The 18,340-nt window shown below is 37.7% G+C and overlaps 2 protein-coding genes across 2 annotated transcripts; both read left to right on the top strand.

Moving 5' to 3' along the window:
• Positions 1 to 241: 241 nt before the first annotated feature.
• On the top strand, positions 242 to 5,975 carry LOC138003317 (epoxide hydrolase 1-like). Its single transcript, XM_068849318.1, has 4 exons — positions 242 to 1,127; positions 3,423 to 3,592; positions 4,774 to 5,023; positions 5,549 to 5,975. Exons 1-4 carry the CDS (start codon positions 391 to 393, stop codon positions 5,790 to 5,792), a joined length of 1,401 nt encoding a protein of 466 aa, XP_068705419.1. The 5' UTR covers positions 242 to 390; the 3' UTR covers positions 5,793 to 5,975.
• Positions 5,976 to 8,089: 2,114 nt separating this feature from the next.
• On the top strand, positions 8,090 to 18,295 carry LOC138003318 (epoxide hydrolase 1-like). The gene is made up of 4 exons (XM_068849319.1): positions 8,090 to 9,423; positions 14,236 to 14,405; positions 15,584 to 15,833; positions 16,358 to 18,295. The coding sequence occupies exons 1-4, from the start codon at positions 8,687 to 8,689 to the stop codon at positions 16,599 to 16,601; spliced, it is 1,401 nt and encodes a 466-aa protein (XP_068705420.1). The 5' UTR covers positions 8,090 to 8,686; the 3' UTR covers positions 16,602 to 18,295.
• The last annotated feature ends 45 nt before the right edge of the window (positions 18,296 to 18,340 follow it).

Genomic DNA, 18,340 nt, shown 5'->3' with positions numbered 1-18,340 from the left:
CCAAGAACCCTTCTTTACTCCTTTTTGGAGTAAAAGCGAAAATCCTTTGAAAATATTAAATTCGTCTTTAAAAGTGCCTTTTCTGACCGTGACAGTAACCGAAAGTAGGCCACAGGACGTCTCAATCACGTAGATAAAAAACGAATGAAATGACGGCAGGTATGACGGCATGTGAAACTTTCTACATCATAGAAAGTGAAAAAGGTATTATTTTTAAGTAAACGGCAGCAAAATGTCAATTTAACGAAAATTTCATTTGTTCTTAAAAGAATAAGATTGCGTGACATTTCCTTAAGACCCAGGCCCTTTTTCCTCTGGTCACACTCGCATATCCTGCCGCCTTGGTGCAGAATACGCTCGGCACTCTAATTCTGCTTGGTGTGCATCAAAATGGGCTGCAAGACATTCTGTGCTGTTTTTGTTGTAATTGTGAGTGTATCTATTGTAGTATTTCCCATGTTACTTGGTCGGTATCTTTATCAAATTCCTGAAACTCCTCGACTGGATGAGCAACAGTGGTGGGGAAGGGGTCAGCTAACTGATCACAAAGACGACACTTCTATAAACCGAATGTACGTGAGTTTGTCCGACGAAATCCTTGTCGATCTCAAGGAGAGGTTGTCTAAATCCAACTTCTTCGAGAATCTTGAAGGCGTCGAATGGGAATATGGCATTGACCCAGGTTACTTGAAGGCTGTAGTTGAGTATTGGAAGACAGACTTTGATTGGCGAAAACAGGAGGCTTTTATAAACACCTATCCCCATTACAAGACTAAAATAAGCGGAATCGAGGTCCATTTTGTGCATTATCAAGCTGAACTCAGAGAAGGCCAGCGAGAACTCGCCATCATGATGGTACACGGCTGGCCAGGATCCTTTTACGAATTCTATCAAGTCATCCCAAAGTTAATATTAGCATCAACAGACGAATATGCATTTTCAATTATCTGCCCTTCCATTCCAGGATATGGTTTGTCAGAAGCGCCTCACAAGCCTGGTTTTGATTCATTTGCTGCAGCAAGGGTTTTTAGCAAACTTATGAATCGCCTTGGTTATGACTCTTATTACCTTCAGGGAGGGGACTGGGGTAGTGCAATAACTAGCGCATTGGCAATTATGAATCCGAGGTAAGATTCTTTTTTTCCAGCCCTTGTTCATAAAATTCTGTGGGACTATAACCCACTATAGCTAATTACAAAGAGAGTGACCACATAGTATCTGCAGTGATCTAAAATCTCAAAATGCTTCTTTTCACAGTTCATATTATGCTTGTCTTTTGTATAGTTGTCATGGTCACATCCTCTTGGGGATTAATATGAACTCAGCAAACGATCAGATTGCAGTTGGCTTGATAGCTCAATTGGTAGAGCAAGGCACTGGTATCACATTCGCCATGGGTTAAAATCCCATTCAAGCTTAAATTTTTCAGTCTTCCCTTTCATTCCAAATTATGATTGAAACATTCTTCTCCTAACTATACCAAGGATTTCTTTGTTGGGTATTCATGAGAATTTGTTGTTATATCAGGATCACACCTCTTAAGCTGATAATAATCTTCATTCTCAATACCTATCTGACTGACATTTCCTTGAAACTGTGAAGAGAATTTACATATCAATGACTCCTGGGTGTCAAAGGGTTAATGTGATGTAATAAATTACTATGGCAACAGAAGAACCATGTAAAAATGCCCTATATTATGTGTTTAGCCCTTTGGCGCCTAAACCGGCCAGACTTAGTATTTTACCCTGTCTAAAGCCAAGCAATTTTACTTGTCAATGGGGAACCCCCATGAGTCAATGGGTTAAGCACTTATATCTCAAAAACGAACTAGGTGACCCCAATTTTCTATTGCCGAAAAGAGATTAGCAGGCTAAGACAGAACTCTGCAAAAATTAAAATTACACATCATCTCGAGCGGATTCAGAGTCACCTTCATTTTTTTCCATTGTGAAGGTGGCTATGAAACTGCTCCAGAAAGTTTTTTAACTTTGCAGAAAGTTTTGTACTAGCATGCTAGTCACTCTACAACAATAAAAAAATGGGGGTCACCGAGTTCGTTTTTGAGATATATGCATTTAAATACAGAAAATGGGCTGTTTTTAGATGGCTCTTTTGTTGCCATGGTAACCCATTACGTCATGTTAATGAGTGTATCTATTTAAGCATCTATTGATGTTTCATGTGGCACTATAACATTACCGTTAACTGAAAATGTTTGGCAGATTCAATCCTGCCAAATAGTACAGTATGTTGAAAGTGTTAAAATTGGTTTGAGCCTCCTTAAAGTGAAGTGTTTGGTTTGTTAACTTAACGTCACATTTGTTTTACTTCATGTTATTGATGTGGACTTGGGTAGGGCCCAATGTTTGACCTTCTTCAGAGCCGATAGTAAACTGTACCTTAGAGAATTGCTTGGACAATCAGTCATAACACATGATTGGTGCACGTCAGGCAAGGCCTCTGTGCAGAAAATAGACTGCTTGCAGTCCCTTCTGTTGATTTACTTCGTTAAAGTATAGAATTCAGGCGAAGATTGAACACAAACAAATGGTTCAACAAACAGTCGCCATCTTACATCGGGCACATGGTCGAACTATAAAATAGCCATGCAATGTGGGCATACTCGTAGCCTCACTAAGTAAACATATCAACACCTTCCACATCACTTAAAATATGTACTTGTTCTAGTCAATCATATTTTGTCACACAATCAAGACAAACAAATGAGGGGGGCTTGGGGGAGGGGTAAGAGACTCCCCTAAGGCTCTCTGAGCTGTTTATTCTGACAACACTAGCATGCAAACATGCATGCTAGTGCTTTGTCAGAAACAAAAACCCACTAACACACCACCCTTTAGAAGTGGCCAAAAAATAAATTTCGAAACATATTCTTCATCTAATGTGGCGGCACAAGACCCAGAGGAAAGGGAACAACTAAATGGCATACACAATATGGAGTAGCAGATCACAATAAAACCAAACAAACTAAAAAGAAAAGCAAGTTAACAGGGAGACTGACAGAGATAGAATGACAAAAGTCACAAAAAACCACTCCTGACAGCTCCCATGATACCCTAGGAGCCTCTCTATTTGGCCATCAGAATATTAATTTCTGACTAATTCATTCAATCTTCAACTGTCAGAATTCAAATTACTTCTTTTGATCACATGACAAAACTTAATAGATTAACAAAGCACAAGGCTTGACTTTCACAGAAGGTACTTCTTCCAGTCTATGTAATAAACATACAAACTGCTACTTCTGGGTGACAGAGGCATTCCCTAGGGAGGCCAGTAACTTAAGTGCTTTGCTTTTTAAGGCCTTATTGTCCATCCATGACAATTTTGTGTTAAATATTGGTATGTTTGATTTGGCAGTTAACAATTTGTGTTTTGTGGTTGTTCTTTCACTTTTTCAGCCAGGTTCGCGGACTTCATCTCAACATGTTCACTGCATCAATCGTATATTCGCCGTTTGATTACATAAAAGCAAAGTTTTTCTTTGCTGAGAGAGAGCAGAAGAAGATTTTCCCAATCAAAGATTATTTTTACAAGTTGTTGGCTGAATCAGGATATTTCCACTTACAAGGTATGCACAGTGGTTTCCTCATATCAGATATAAAATAGGGTCTTTAGGCAAAGTGGCTTGTGGTTCAAAAAGTGAGTTTTATTTGGATAGATTGGTAGAATATTGCAGCATCAGGCAAAGTTAAAAAAGAAAATCAGATTATGGCAGGACTGTACCTTGAAATTTTTTATTGGGGGGATGGGGAGTTGGAGGTGGAGGAATAGTTATTTATTTCATTCTCCTTCCTCAGACCAAAAACAAAGGGAACAAGAATTAAGCAGCCAAACCTTTTCTTAGAAGAGGCGAGGAAGGGGTTGGACAGTTCCCTTCTATGTGGTATAGCTCCATATTTGCAATGTGCCAATGTGAATTTTATAATAAGCTCAGTAATGCACATATTTTGATTGGTTGTCACTTATGATCTATTAGAGGACAGACACAAAGCTGACCTCACCATCCAGAACTTTTAATTCTTTATTATATAAAACAAATAGATCCCATGTTTCCATGTGTCGGTCACAGAAAATGTTAAAATGTGTTAAAAACATGAGTGATGCTCTGAGCTATCACTTTGTGTGCCACTTGTTTGTTCTCACCTCATTTTGACGTCATCTGTGATTTTCTACTGAAACAGATGCACAACAGTATGGAATCTATTTGTTACATTTAAAATAATAAATAATAATAATAATAATAATAATAAGAAGAAGAAGAATAAGAAGAACTTACGTCACAAGTTTATCTGGCTGAGCACATCAGCTCACATGAAATTAAAGCAGATAGATCAAATCAATGCAGAGTATCTAGAGAAGAACCTCTAACAACACACTAAAGAACCAACAATCTCAGCCCACAAAAGAACTTGATTCCAGAAATCATGCATTGGCCACATTGGAGCATGCTGCCTTAAATCACCACTGTACCAGGCCAGCTTTCAGATAGATGTTGAAGTTACCGTTAAGCTGTCAAAGTCACTACGGCTTTGCCAACAAAATAGGACCTTCATGTTTGCACCCTATGTTAATTTTTATTTTATTTTAGAAGTTTCTTTACAAGTGCAGCAGTATAACATTATTGTAAACTACAAGACAACCTTACAGTCTTTAGTGAGATATTTACATGTAAGGACAGTGTTTGTTGGTTATTCAGGTCCTGTGTTTTTGAAAGAAATCTGATAAATGAATGAATGTCTTCATTTCCAGCAACTCGGCCACACTCTGTGGGCTTAGCTCTCAATGACTCACCTGCTGGTCTTGCGGCATACCTTTTAGAGAAATTTGCTATGTGGAGCGGCTGTCAGACCACTGATACTGTGATGTGTCTGGAATCTTGCTTTTCCAAAGATGATCTGTTAACAAACGTAATGATCTACTGGGTAACTCATTCTATAACCTCTTCAATCAGACTTTATTACGAAGCTATGCACAGTCCAAATGTTCAGAGGGTGGCAAGGTTTGTGAAGTGCTTTTTAACTTTGTAGGAACATGTTCTAGTTGCTGTGAAAAATTAGGCTGTACGTGATATCAAGTCATAATTTGAAGCAAATAAGATTTTTTTTAGCTGTGATTTGGCCATTAGGTGTTGGTATTAAGTTCATCTTACATGTAATACATACATGTAAAGACAGCCTGTATTCTTTTATTATTATACATACATGTACACTTTTTTTCCCAAACTAAGGATTTGAATCAGTATGTACTTAATGTATGGACTCTAACTTTTAAATTCAGTTCATGCATTTTGTTGTACAGTTTGATCAACGACCATGGTCTGACTTTTTTTCTTGATGATGAACATTTAAGCAGAGAGATTGAGTTCCCACTGCCACACTTGTTATAGATCGTAAATTAAACAATGGCTGTGCTTTAAGAAAGTTAGCCCTGAATAGCTACCTCTGAATCCAATGGGCATGTTCTCTATTTCTTTTCGCTATATTTTTTTATTCAACTGTATTTTGGTGGTCATTCATTTTCCTAGGATTCCCATCACAGTTCCCACAGGACTTGCTGATTTTCCTCATGAGTTATTCCCGTTGCCTGAACCTTTGGTTCACAAAAGATTTCTTAACATAGTACAGTTTTCTGAGATGCCTCGTGGAGGACATTTTGCTGCCTTTGAGGAGCCAGAGCTGTTTGCCAACGATGTTATCAAGTTTGTTGAGAAGGTTGAAAAGCAAATCACAGTGAAAACAACTGAATGGGCCAGCAAGAGAGAATCTTAGTACTTAAATCTTTGTGTTGTCTACTTGCAGCAAAAATGTGACTAACTAGAAATAGGCATTCTGGCTCAAACCAAACTTTCTCTTTCCTCATCTTGTCAACTACCTCTTCTTGTCTGATGACAAGGTGAGGAGTGAGGTTGTGCCTCAATTCCATGATTGTTATTAAATTTTGCCTAACCCTTATTCTTACTTTCCTTTAAAATCTGCTTTTGACAGTGCAAAAGTTATGTTGGCTACAGTAATATAAATTCATCTGACCTTAAAAAGCAATGAGAAATCATTTTTCATATTGTTCAAGATGTTGGCATCTATGTCCTTAGCCAAAGTAATGTCGTGTAAGTTAAGTAGTTAGTGGCTGTGCTTAGTTCTAAACCTAAACCAAAAACAGGCTTCAGTTTTCCATTTGTCAATAGATATTTGATTCACCGATGCATGTTAACCAACAAAGATAGACAATGTTCCACCAGTCAGAAATTCAATTTAATTTAGATACAATAAATTTTTACGGAAAACAATAATTATTATTTTATACACCAATACATCTAGTTCTTAATCTGACTTACCAGTTTCATAAGAAAGTCAGTATGTCAAATGACTTTATAAACTCAGAGTAGCCTATGGGCTCCTTGCAAATCACTGATACTAAAGTTTTTTTTAGGAAATAGAGTAGTGACTAAAAATGCTTACAGTGGCAGCAAATTGCAATACTGCATTTTTCTGAATACTATCAAATTCAACTAACAGATTTAGAGCGGTTTTCAATCGAGTGGTTTAAGACCAAAACAGGTTTATAGACCGAATGCATAAATGCTGACCAAAAAATATTCTTTTGTCTTTGTGCTAATTAGACCCACTAGCCTCGTTAGAAGGGACAAAATACGAAAGAAATGTTAATTCTTTAGATCGAGGCTAGTTGGTGTAATTAGCACAAAGACAAAATATTTTTTTGGACACCATTAATGCATTCGGGCTATATGGCGGCTGGGGCACATGATCAATAGACACTGACTGGCACTAATTGGCATGGGGCTCATCATTTTGCGTTTCAGTCATTGCTACCATCGAGTTAATCGCACATTCTCATGCACAGAGGGAAGCTTTAAAGCCCCTGTGCTTTCCCAACTAAAAAAATCCACAAACTTTCAGAAGATGAACGCAACAGATGAAATAAGATGCTACAACTCTTAGAAACAATTTAGAAAAATCCAGCCAACATTTTCAAAAGCTTTCTGACCAACTAGCACAAGCACGTTGAATGCATGACATAGTTCCTTTATAAGACAATCAAACGAGCCAATCACAATGCAAAGCAGCCGACGCCAAGCGTGGGAAAACACATACTAGTGCTCATGCTCTCAACACAATAATTTGAGTGGCAGTGTCCTCACACAAGTAAATATTCTTAAAAATTGAAATCAAAATGTTGGGACTGCTATACAATCATACAAAGCAAATTGCCCTCTGTTTTGTCTGTATTGTGGACTGGCAAAGTTTTTTCCAGTAGGAGCAGTTTTACAATACATAACTAACATAATTTTGTAATTACTTTCAACACTCAAATGAAAATCGCTCGTTACGCCTATAGTCTGCCAGGGTGACACTTGATGACCTGCAAACATACCCACGTGGACATGTGTGACACTCTGCTAAGTACCTAATCTAAGGATTATGTAATTAGAGTTAAATGTCACACTACTTGTGTTTTAAACACGACAATCATGCAAAAGGACCTTGCAAGCTAAACGTCTGCTGATGCCTTAAACTACATCGAAACCCCCCGCTTCTGTTCCGTGAAAGACCTCAGAAATTGCGAATAAAGTCATTCTTTGATTCAAGAACAACACGAGTTTTCGACAGAGAAAGCTGCGATGAGCCTTATCCAGTTCTTCCTCCTCGGAACTGAGAAAATCGCGAAGGTTTCCCAAGGTTTGTACATTGTTCAACGGGAACATGTCGTATGGCACGGTTACTGTCACGTAAAAACACAAACACTTTGTTTGTCCGCGTGGAAACAACACTTTGTCGCATATCCTAATATTTGGTTGGTTCACAAAACTGCAATAATAAACAAATAAGTAAATCCCAAGGCAAAAAAAAAACAAAAAAGTTTTCGGTCGACTTCTGCTTCTTCTTCTACTTTATTAACACTTCAACACTTTCCTATCCAGAAGACATAAATCTTAAACAAGTTTCCTTGTTTTGAATTTTTGGTCCATTTCGGTCACGTACACGTGGGTTTTGCTTTTGATAGGAATTTAATCGCACATCTAATTATTTGGTGAGAAATTCCAAAAAGACCTCCCTTGTCTACACACCAAGAACCCTTCTTTACTCCTTTTTGGAGTCAAAGCGAAAATCCTTTGAAAATAATTCTTCTTTAAACGTGCCTTTTCTGACCGTGACAGAAACCGGAAGTAGAGGCAACAGGACGTCTCAATCACGTAGATCAAAAACTAGTGAAATGACGGCATGTATGACGGCATGTGAAATTTTCTACATCATAGAAAGTGAAAAAAGGTATTACTTTTAAGTAAACGGCAGCAAACAGTCCATTTAACGAAAATTTGATTTCTTCTTAAAAGAATAAGGTTGCGTGACATATCCTTAATCCCAGGCCTTTTTCCTGTTGTCAAACTCGCATACCCTGGGGCCTTGGTGCAGAATACGCTCGAAATTCCAACTAACGATCACATGGTACAACTCCAGCAAGCTCATTATTATTCTCCCACTGGGACATGAAAACAAAGGCAAGTCAAGGTTGACTGGTTCAGATCGCTTTGTTTTAATGTCCCAGTGGGAAAATAATAATTAATGAGCTTGCCCTCCAGCATGGCAGATTTTGTACCATGTGATCGTTAGTTGCAAAAGGCCTATTCTGCTTGGTGTGCATCAAAATGGGCTGCAAGACATTCTGTGCTGTTTTTGTTGTAATTGTAAGTGTATCTATTGTAGTATTTCCCATGTTACTTGGTCGGTATCTTAATCAAATTCCTGAAACTCCTCGACTGGATGAGCAACAGTGGTGGGGAAGGGGTCAGCTAACTGATCACAAAGACGACACTTCTATAAACCGAATGTACTTGAGTTTGTCCGACGAAATCCTTGTCGATCTCAAGGAGAGGTTGTCTAAAACCAACTTCTTCGAGAATCTTGAAGGCGTCGAATGGGAATATGGCATTGACCCAGGTTACATGAAGGCTGTAGTTGAGTATTGGAAGACAGACTTTGATTGGCGCAAACAGGAGGCTTTTATAAACACCTATCCCCATTACAAGACTAAAATAAGCGGAATCGAGGTCCATTTTGTGCATTATCAAGCTGAACTCAGAGAAGGCCAGCGAGAACTCGCCATCATGATGGTACACGGCTGGCCAGGATCCTTTTACGAATTCTATCAAGTCATCCCAAAGTTAATATCAGCATCAACAGACGAATATGCATTTTCAATTATCTGCCCTTCCATTCCAGGATTTGGTTTGTCAGAAGAGCCTCACAAACCTGGTTTTGATTCATTTGCTGCAGCAAGGGTTTTTAGCAAACTTATGAATCGCCTTGGTTATGACTCTTATTACCTTCAGGGAGGGGACTGGGGTAGTGCAATAACTAGCGCATTGGCAATTATGAATCCGAGGTAAGATTCTTTTTTCCAGCCCTTGTTGATAAAATTCTGTGGGACTATAAACCACTACAGCTAATTACAAAGAGAGTGACCACATAGTATCTGCAGTGATCTAAAATCTCAAAATGCTTCTTTTCACAGTTCATATTATGCTTGTCTTTTGTATAGTTGTCATGTTCACATCCTCTTAGGGATTAATATGAACTCAGCAAACGATCATATTGCAGTTGGCTTGATAGCTCAATTGGTAGAGCAAGGCACTGGTATCACATTCGCCATGGGATAAAATCCCATCCAAGCTTAAATTTTTCAGTCTTCCCTTTCATTCCAAATTATGATTGAAACATTCTTCTCCTAACTATACCAAGGATTTCTTTGTTGGGTATTCATGAGAATTTGGTGTTATATCAAGATCACACCTCTTAAGTTGATAATAATCTTCATTCTCAATACCTATCTGACTGACATTTCATTGAAACTGTGAAGAGAATTTACATATCAATGACTCCTGGGCATCAAAGGGTTAAGTAACGTTTGAAGTTACAATAATCTAAAAATCTCTCAAGGTTTCCACTGTTTTGGTTTGGCCTTGCAATATTAGTGGTCACTCCAATATTGAAGTTTGTTCTGTTGTGTGATCCCCCTCCTTCCCAAACCCACCTGGTGATGAACATAAAATCAAGTAAACTATACATAAGGAGACGCAGAATTGATCTTGAGATGGTAGCTAGATGGATAGATTGTTTGATAGTTATATAATAACCCAAGTGATTCTCACATTTTGATTGGTTCTTGCCTATGATCTATTAGAGGACAGACGCAAATTGACGTCACCTTCAGCTTTTAAAAGAATAAACTCGGCTATCGCCTCGTGTGCCCCTTTTTTGTTCTTACCACATTTAGACATCATCTGTGATCTATTACTGAACAGATGCACGGTAACATGGAATCTATTCTCTCAAATAGCTAGCTAGATAGATAGATACCGGGTACATACAAGTGAAAAACATGAAAATCACATTGTGCCGTCGTGCAATTAAGGGTTAATTTCACTTGTATTTTCAAAGTTTCCAATTGCAGTTTTGTGAGAACTTTGAAAATACATGTGAAATTAATCCGTAATTGCCCTCTGGCCCATGCAATTACATATACTTAGTAAACTATATCCAAAAACAGTGGATAGCATTGAAGGCGCACTCCGATTGGCTACTCAAACTCCAAATATCCTTTGCTATTCACTTCTGAGAAATTTGTAATCATTTGCAGGAATAGATGAGTACACTGTATACATATAAAATTAATCATCTTTTTGTGTTATATTATCTCACTGTTTTGTGTATAAAACATCTATTCACCTCAGTGTTGGTGGCTAGTGGTGGATATTTACCTTGGTGCTTCGTGACTCTGTGAATAGTTGTTAATTATCCTTCACTGCTTACGAGCCAGAAGGCCCATCAGGCTGGCGCTTATCTCCGGTTTCCGTAGCATGAAGCGACTAGGAGTATTTCTTCTCCCCCCTGGATGGGATGCTAGTCCATCGCAGGGTTACCCCCAGCATTTCGCCAGTACCCATTTATACACCTGGGTGGAGAGAGGCACCGTGAGAGTAGAGTGTCTTGCCCAAGAACACAACACAATGTCCCCGGCCTGGACCCGAACCCCAACCACTCGATCCGGAGTCGAGCACACTAACCATGAGGGCACCGCGCCTCCCACATTAATTATCCTTAATCAAGGCATAATTATTATTCTTGTAAAACTAGATACATATCTGTGTGAACTCAGGCGTTCCTAATGTCCTGAATTGTCATGAAAATCAAAGGAAAAGAAATACAGTATAGATGTTGGTTAGATTATTATTTAGGTTAGACTGATGGCAGTGATTCTCGTTATGTTCACTCATAAATGTTTGCTCCTAAAATGATTTTTGGTAAAGTTCACAGACTTACCTGTTCCAAAAACACTCAACATCTTTTAGTGTGGGTCTACCGTGAATCGTGTGTGCATTTGTATGTGGTTTGAGCACATTAGACACCATCTTCATGCTTACTTTCAACAATGCCATTATTTTCTTTCAATGCCATATATACACGTACATGTTGGCTTAAACTTCACGCATGTGCCATAAAAGATGAATCAGCCATTGCACAACCATGGCACCCATGTATGCGCTTTGGTTAACTTCAGGCATATGCTTTACAAGTTTGAGTGCAGTTTGTGACTGAATGCAAAAAAGGGAAGTTGAAACCTTGGAAGTTTCCCCTAGAAAGCCCGAGTAATTATGGCCATTACATGATGTCTTAAAAGATCACAATAAGTTGAATAATTTGCACATCCCGTTTCCTGTTCTCTCACATCTTTGTCAAACAAAGAATATTTTGAAACACTGTTGAATTTAAAAGTATGCATTATTTAACTTTTAAATACAAAGAAAGTAACAGAAATGGTAATATGAACTAACGGGGACATAGTTTTTCAGTGAGGTATTAACCCATTGACTCCCAGGGGTTCCCCATTGACGAGTAAATTCGTCTGGCATTAGATAGAGTAAAAAAAAAACTGGCCGGTTTGGGTCGGTTTGGACGTCAATGGGTTAAGGTGGCTCAAACCGGTTTCAACCATCTGGAGAGAATTTGTTATAACAAAGATTAACTCTACAACACTGTTTCACTTAATGGCAATGTTATAGTATCATATGAAAATATATAAAAATTGTTTAACAAGATGTTCATATTAACGTGATGTAATAATTATTACTATGGCAACAGAAGAAAATAAACAAATAAATCCAAAGGCTCTAAGGTGCTTTACAATCAAAGTGAAAAATTAAAAATAATAATTAAACATCATTATTCATTAAAATAACGCTTAAAAAGATAAGTTTTAAGATTTTGCTTAAAGGCGTTAAGATCAACACTACATTTTATGATGTCAGGAATGTCATTCCATAGCTTAAGTGCAGAAACAGAAAGAGCGCGATCACCATAAGATTTAAGCTTTGAACGAGGAATCACTAACAAGTTCCTACTCGATGATCATAAAATCCTGGTAGGCTTATAAGTTTCCAACAAATCCCTAATATAACTAGGGCATAAATTATTTAAAGCTTTTTAAGTCAACATTAAAATTTGAACCATGTAAAAACGCCCTATATTATGTGTTTAACCCTTCGATGCCTAAATCGGCCACACTTCTCAATGGTCAATGGAGTCAATGGGTTAAGCACTTATATCTCAAAAATGAACTAGGTGACCCCAATTTTCTATTGCCGAAAAGTGATTAGCAGGCTAAGACAGAAGTCTGCAAAAATTAAAATTATACATTATCTCGAGCGGATTCAGAGTCACCTTAATTTTTTTCCATTGTGAAGGTGGCTGTGAAACTGCTCCAGAAAACAGAAAGTTTTATCCTAGCACCCTAGTCACTCCAACAATAAAAAAATGGGGTCACCGAGTTCATTTTTGAGATATATGCATTTAAATACAAAAAATTGGACTGTTTTTAGATGGCTCTTTTGTTGCCATGGCAACCCATTACGTCACATTAATGAGTGCATTTATTTAAGCATCTATTGATGTTTCATATGGCACTATAACATTACCATTAAGTGAAATTTTTCGGCAGATTCAATCCTGCCAAATAGTACAGTTTGTTGAAAGTGTTAAAATTGGTTTGAGCCACCTTAAAGTGAAGAATTTGGTTTGTTAACTTAACGTCACATTTGTTTTATCTCATGTTATTGATGTGGATTTGGGTAGGGCCCAATGTTTGACCTTCTTCAGAGCCGATAGTAAACTGTACCTTACAGAATTGCTTGGACAATCAGTCCTAACACATGATTGGTGCACGTCAGGCAAGGCCTCTGTGCAGAAAATAGACTGCTTGCAGTCCCTTCTGTTGATTTGCTTCGTTAAAGTATAAAATTCAGGCGAAGATTGAACACAAACAAACGGTTTAATAAACAGTCGCCATCTTAGATCGAGAACATGGTCAAACTATAAAATAGGCATGCAATGTGGGCGTACTCGTAGCCTCACTAAGTAAACATATATTATCAACACCTTCCACATCACTTAAAATATGTACTTGTTCTAGTCAATCATATTTTGTCACACAATCAAGACAAACAAATGAGGGGGGCTTGGGGAAGGGGTAAGAGACTCCCCCAAGGCTCTCTCAGCTGTTTATTCCGACAACACTAGCATGCAAACATGCATGCTAGTGCTTTGTCAGAAACAAAAACCCACTAACACACCACCCTTTAGAAGTGGCCAAAAAATAAATTTCGAAACATATTCTTCATCTAATGTAGCGGCACAAGACCCAGAGGAAATGGAACAACTAAATGGCATACACAATATGGAGTAGCAGATCACAATAAAACCAAACAAACTAAAAAGAAAAGCAAGTGAACAGGGAGACTGACAGACATCGAATGACAAAAGTCACAAAAAACCACTCCTGACAGCTCCCATGATACCCTAGGAGCCTCTCTATTTGGCCATCAGAATATCAATTTCTGACTAATTCATTCAATCTAACTGTCAGAATTCAAATTACTTCTTTTGATCGCATGACAAAACACAATAGATTAACAAAGCACAAGGTTTGACTTTCACAGAAGGAACTTCTTCCAGTCTATGTAATAAACATGCAAACTGCTACTTCTGGGTGACAGAGGCATTGCCTAGGGAGGCCAGTAACTTAAGTGCTTTGCTTTTTAAGGCCTTATTGTCCATCCATGACAATTTTGTGTTAAATATTGGTATGTTTGATTTGGCAGTTAACAATTTGTGTTTTGTGGTTGTTCTTTCTCTTTTTCAGCCAGGTTCGCGGACTTCATCTCAACGTGTTCAGTAGATCAATCCTATATTCGCCATTTGAGTACATACAAGCAAAGTTGTTCTTTGCTGAGAGAGAGCAGAAGAAGATTTTCCCAATCAAAGATTATTTTTACAAGTTGTTGGCTGAATCAGGATATTTCCACTTACAAGGTATGCACAGTGGTTTCCTCATATCAGATATAAAATAGGGTCTTTAGGCAAAGTGGCTTGTGGTTCAAAAAGTGAGTTTTATTTGGATAGATTGGTAGAATATTGCAGCATCAGGCAAAGTTAAAAAAGAAAATCAGATTATGGCAGGACTGTACCTTGAAATTTTTTATTGGGGGGATGGGGAGTTGGAGGTGGAGGAATAGTTATTTATTTCATTCTCCTTCCTCAGACCAAAAACAAAGGGAACAAGAATTAAGCAGCCAAACCTTTTCTTAGAAGAGGCGAGGAAGGGGTTGGACAGTTCCCTTCTATGTGGTATAGCTCCATATTTGCAATGTGCCAATGTGAATTTTATAATAAGCTCAGTAATGCACATATTTTGATTGGTTGTCACTTATGATCTATTAGAGGACAGACACAAAGCTGACCTCACCATCCAGAACTTTTAATTCTTTATTATATAAAACAAATAGATCCCATGTTTCCATGTGTCGGTCACAGAAAATGTTAAAATGTGTTAAAAACATGAGTGATGCTCTGAGCTATCACTTTGTGTGCCACTTGTTTGTTCTCACCTCATTTTGACGTCATCTGTGATTTTCTACTGAAACAGATGCACAACAGTATGGAATCTATTTGTTACATTTAAAATAATAAATAATAATAATAATAATAATAAGAAGAAGAAGAATAAGAAGAACTTACGTCACAAGTTTATCTGGCTGAGCACATCAGCTCACATGAAATTAAAGCAGATAGATCAAATCAATGCAGAGTATCTAGAGAAGAACCTCTAACAACACACTAAAGAACCAACAATCTCAGCCCACAAAAGAACTTGATTCCAGAAATCATGCATTGGCCACATTGGAGCATGCTGCCTTAAATCACCACTGTACCAGGCCAGCTTTCAGATAGATGTTGAAGTTACCGTTAAGCTGTCAAAGTCACTACGGCTTTGCCAACAAAATAGGACCTTCATGTTTGCACCCTATGTTAATTTTTATTTTATTTTAGAAGTTTCTTTACAAGTGCAGCAGTATAACATTATTGTAAACTACAAGACAACCTTACAGTCTTTAGTGAGATATTTACATGTAAGGACAGTGTTTGTTGGTTATTCAGGTCCTGTGTTTTTGAAAGAAATCTGATAAATGAATGAATGTCTTCATTTCCAGCAACTCGGCCACACTCTGTGGGCTTAGCTCTCAATGACTCACCTGCTGGTCTTGCGGCATACCTTTTAGAGAAATTTGCTATGTGGAGCGGCTGTCAGACCACTGATACTGTGATGTGTCTGGAATCTTGCTTTTCCAAAGATGATCTGTTAACAAACGTAATGATCTACTGGGTAACTCATTCTATAACCTCTTCAATCAGACTTTATTACGAAGCTATGCACAGTCCAAATGTTCAGAGGGTGGCAAGGTTTGTGAAGTGCTTTTTAACTTTGTAGGAACATGTTCTAGTTGCTGTGAAAAATTAGGCTGTACGTGATATCAAGTCATAATTTGAAGCAAATAAGATTTTTTTTAGCTGTGATTTGGCCATTAGGTGTTGGTATTAAGTTCATCTTACATGTAATACATACATGTAAAGACAGCCTGTATTCTTTTATTATTATACATACATGTACACTTTTTTTCCCAAACTAAGGATTTGAATCAGTATGTACTTAATGTATGGACTCTAACTTTTAAATTCAGTTCATGCATTTTGTTGTACAGTTTGATCAACGACCATGGTCTGACTTTTTTCTTGATGATGAACATTTAAGCAGAGAGATTGAGTTCCCACTGCCACACTTGTTATAGATCGTAAATTAAACAATGGCTGTGCTTTAAGAAAGTTAGCCCTGAATAGCTACCTCTGAATCCAATGGGCATGTTCTCTATTTCTTTTCGCTATATTTTTTTATTCAACTGTATTTTGGTGGTCATTCATTTTCCTAGGATTCCCATCACAGTTCCCACAGGACTTGCTGATTTTCCTCATGAGTTATTCCCGTTGCCTGAACCTTTGGTTCACAAAAGATTTCTTAACATAGTACAGTTTTCTGAGATGCCTCGTGGAGGACATTTTGCTGCCTTTGAGGAGCCAGAGCTGTTTGCCAACGATGTTATCAAGTTTGTTGAGAAGGTTGAAAAGCAAATCACAGTGAAAACAACTGAATGGGCCAGCAAGAGAGAATCTTAGTACTTAAATCTTTGTGTTGTCTACTTGCAGCAAAAATGTGACTAACTAGAAATAGGCATTCTGGCTCAAACCAAACTTTCTCTTTCCTCATCTTGTCAACTACCTCTTCTTGTCTGATGACAAGGTGAGGAGTGAGGTTGTGCCTCAATTCCATGATTGTTATTAAATTTTGCCTAACCCTTATTCTTACTTTCCTTTAAAATCTGCTTTTGACAGTGCAAAAGTTATGTTGGCTACAGTAATATAAATTCATCTGACCTTAAAAAGCAATGAGAAATCATTTTTCATATTGTTCAAGATGTTGGCATCTATGTCCTTAGCCAAAGTAATGTCGTGTAAGTTAAGTAGTTAGTGGCTGTGCTTAGTTCTAAACCTAAACCAAAAACAGGCTTCAGTTTTCCATTTGTCAATAGATATTTGATTCACCGATGCATGTTAACCAACAAAGATAGACAATGTTCCACCAGTCAGAAATTCAATTTAATTTAGATACAATAAATTTTTACGGAAAACAATAATTATTATTTTATACACCAATACATCTAGTTCTTAATCTGACTTACCAGTTTCATAAGAAAGTCAGTATGTCAAATGACTTTATAAACTCAGAGTAGCCTATGGGCTCCTTGCAAATCACTGATACTAAAGTTTTTTTAGGAAATAGAGTAGTGACTAAAAATGCTTACAGTGGCAGCAAATTGCAATACTGCATTTTTCTGAATACTATCAAATTCAACTAACAGATTTAGAGCGGTTTTCAATCGAGTGGTTTAAGACCAAAACAGGTTTATAGACCGAATGCATAAATGCTGACCAAAAAATATTCTTTTGTCTTTGTGCTAATTAGACCCACTAGCCTCGTTAGAAGGGACAAAATACGAAAGAAATGTTAATTCTTTAGATCGAGGCTAGTTGGTGTAATTAGCACAAAGACAAAATATTTTTTTGGACACCATTAATGCATTCGGGCTATATGGCGGCTGGGGCACATGATCAATAGACACTGACTGGCACTAATTGGCATGGGGCTCATCATTTTGCGTTTCAGTCATTGCTACCATCGAGTTAATCGCACATTCTCATGCACAGAGGGAAGCTTTAAAGCCCCTGTGCTTTCCCAACTAAAAAAATCCACAAACTTTCAGAAGATGAACGCAACAGATGAAATAAGATGCTACAACTCTTAGAAACAATTTAGAAAAATCCAGCCAACATTTTCAAAAGCTTTCTGACCAACTAGCACAAGCACGTTGAATGCATGACATAGTTCCTTTATAAGACAATCAAACGAGCCAATCACAATGCAAAGCAGCCGACGCCAAGCGTGGGAAAACACATACTAGTGCTCATGCTCTCAACACAATAATTTGAGTGGCAGTGTCCTCACACAAGTAAATATTCTTAAAAATTGAAATCAAAATGTTGGGACTGCTATACAATCATACAAAGCAAATTGCCCTCTGTTTTGTCTGTATTGTGGACTGGCAAAGTTTTTTCCAGTAGGAGCAGTTTTACAATACATAACTAACATAATTTTGTAATTACTTTCAACACTCAAATGAAAATCGCTCGTTACGCCTATAGTCTGCCAGGGTGACACTTGATGACCTGCAAACATACCCACGTGGACATGTGTGACACTCTGCTAAGTACCTAATCTAAGGATTATGTAATTAGAGTTAAATGTCACACTACTTGTGTTTTAAACACGACAATCATGCAAAAGGACCTTGCAAGCT

The sequence above is a fragment of the Montipora foliosa genome, chromosome 5 (genome assembly GCF_036669935.1).
Source record: "Montipora foliosa isolate CH-2021 chromosome 5, ASM3666993v2, whole genome shotgun sequence".
Taxonomy (NCBI): domain Eukaryota; kingdom Metazoa; phylum Cnidaria; class Anthozoa; order Scleractinia; family Acroporidae; genus Montipora; species Montipora foliosa.
Note: the sequence above shows the minus strand (reverse complement) of the source record. Positions and strands in the feature narration are given on the sequence as shown.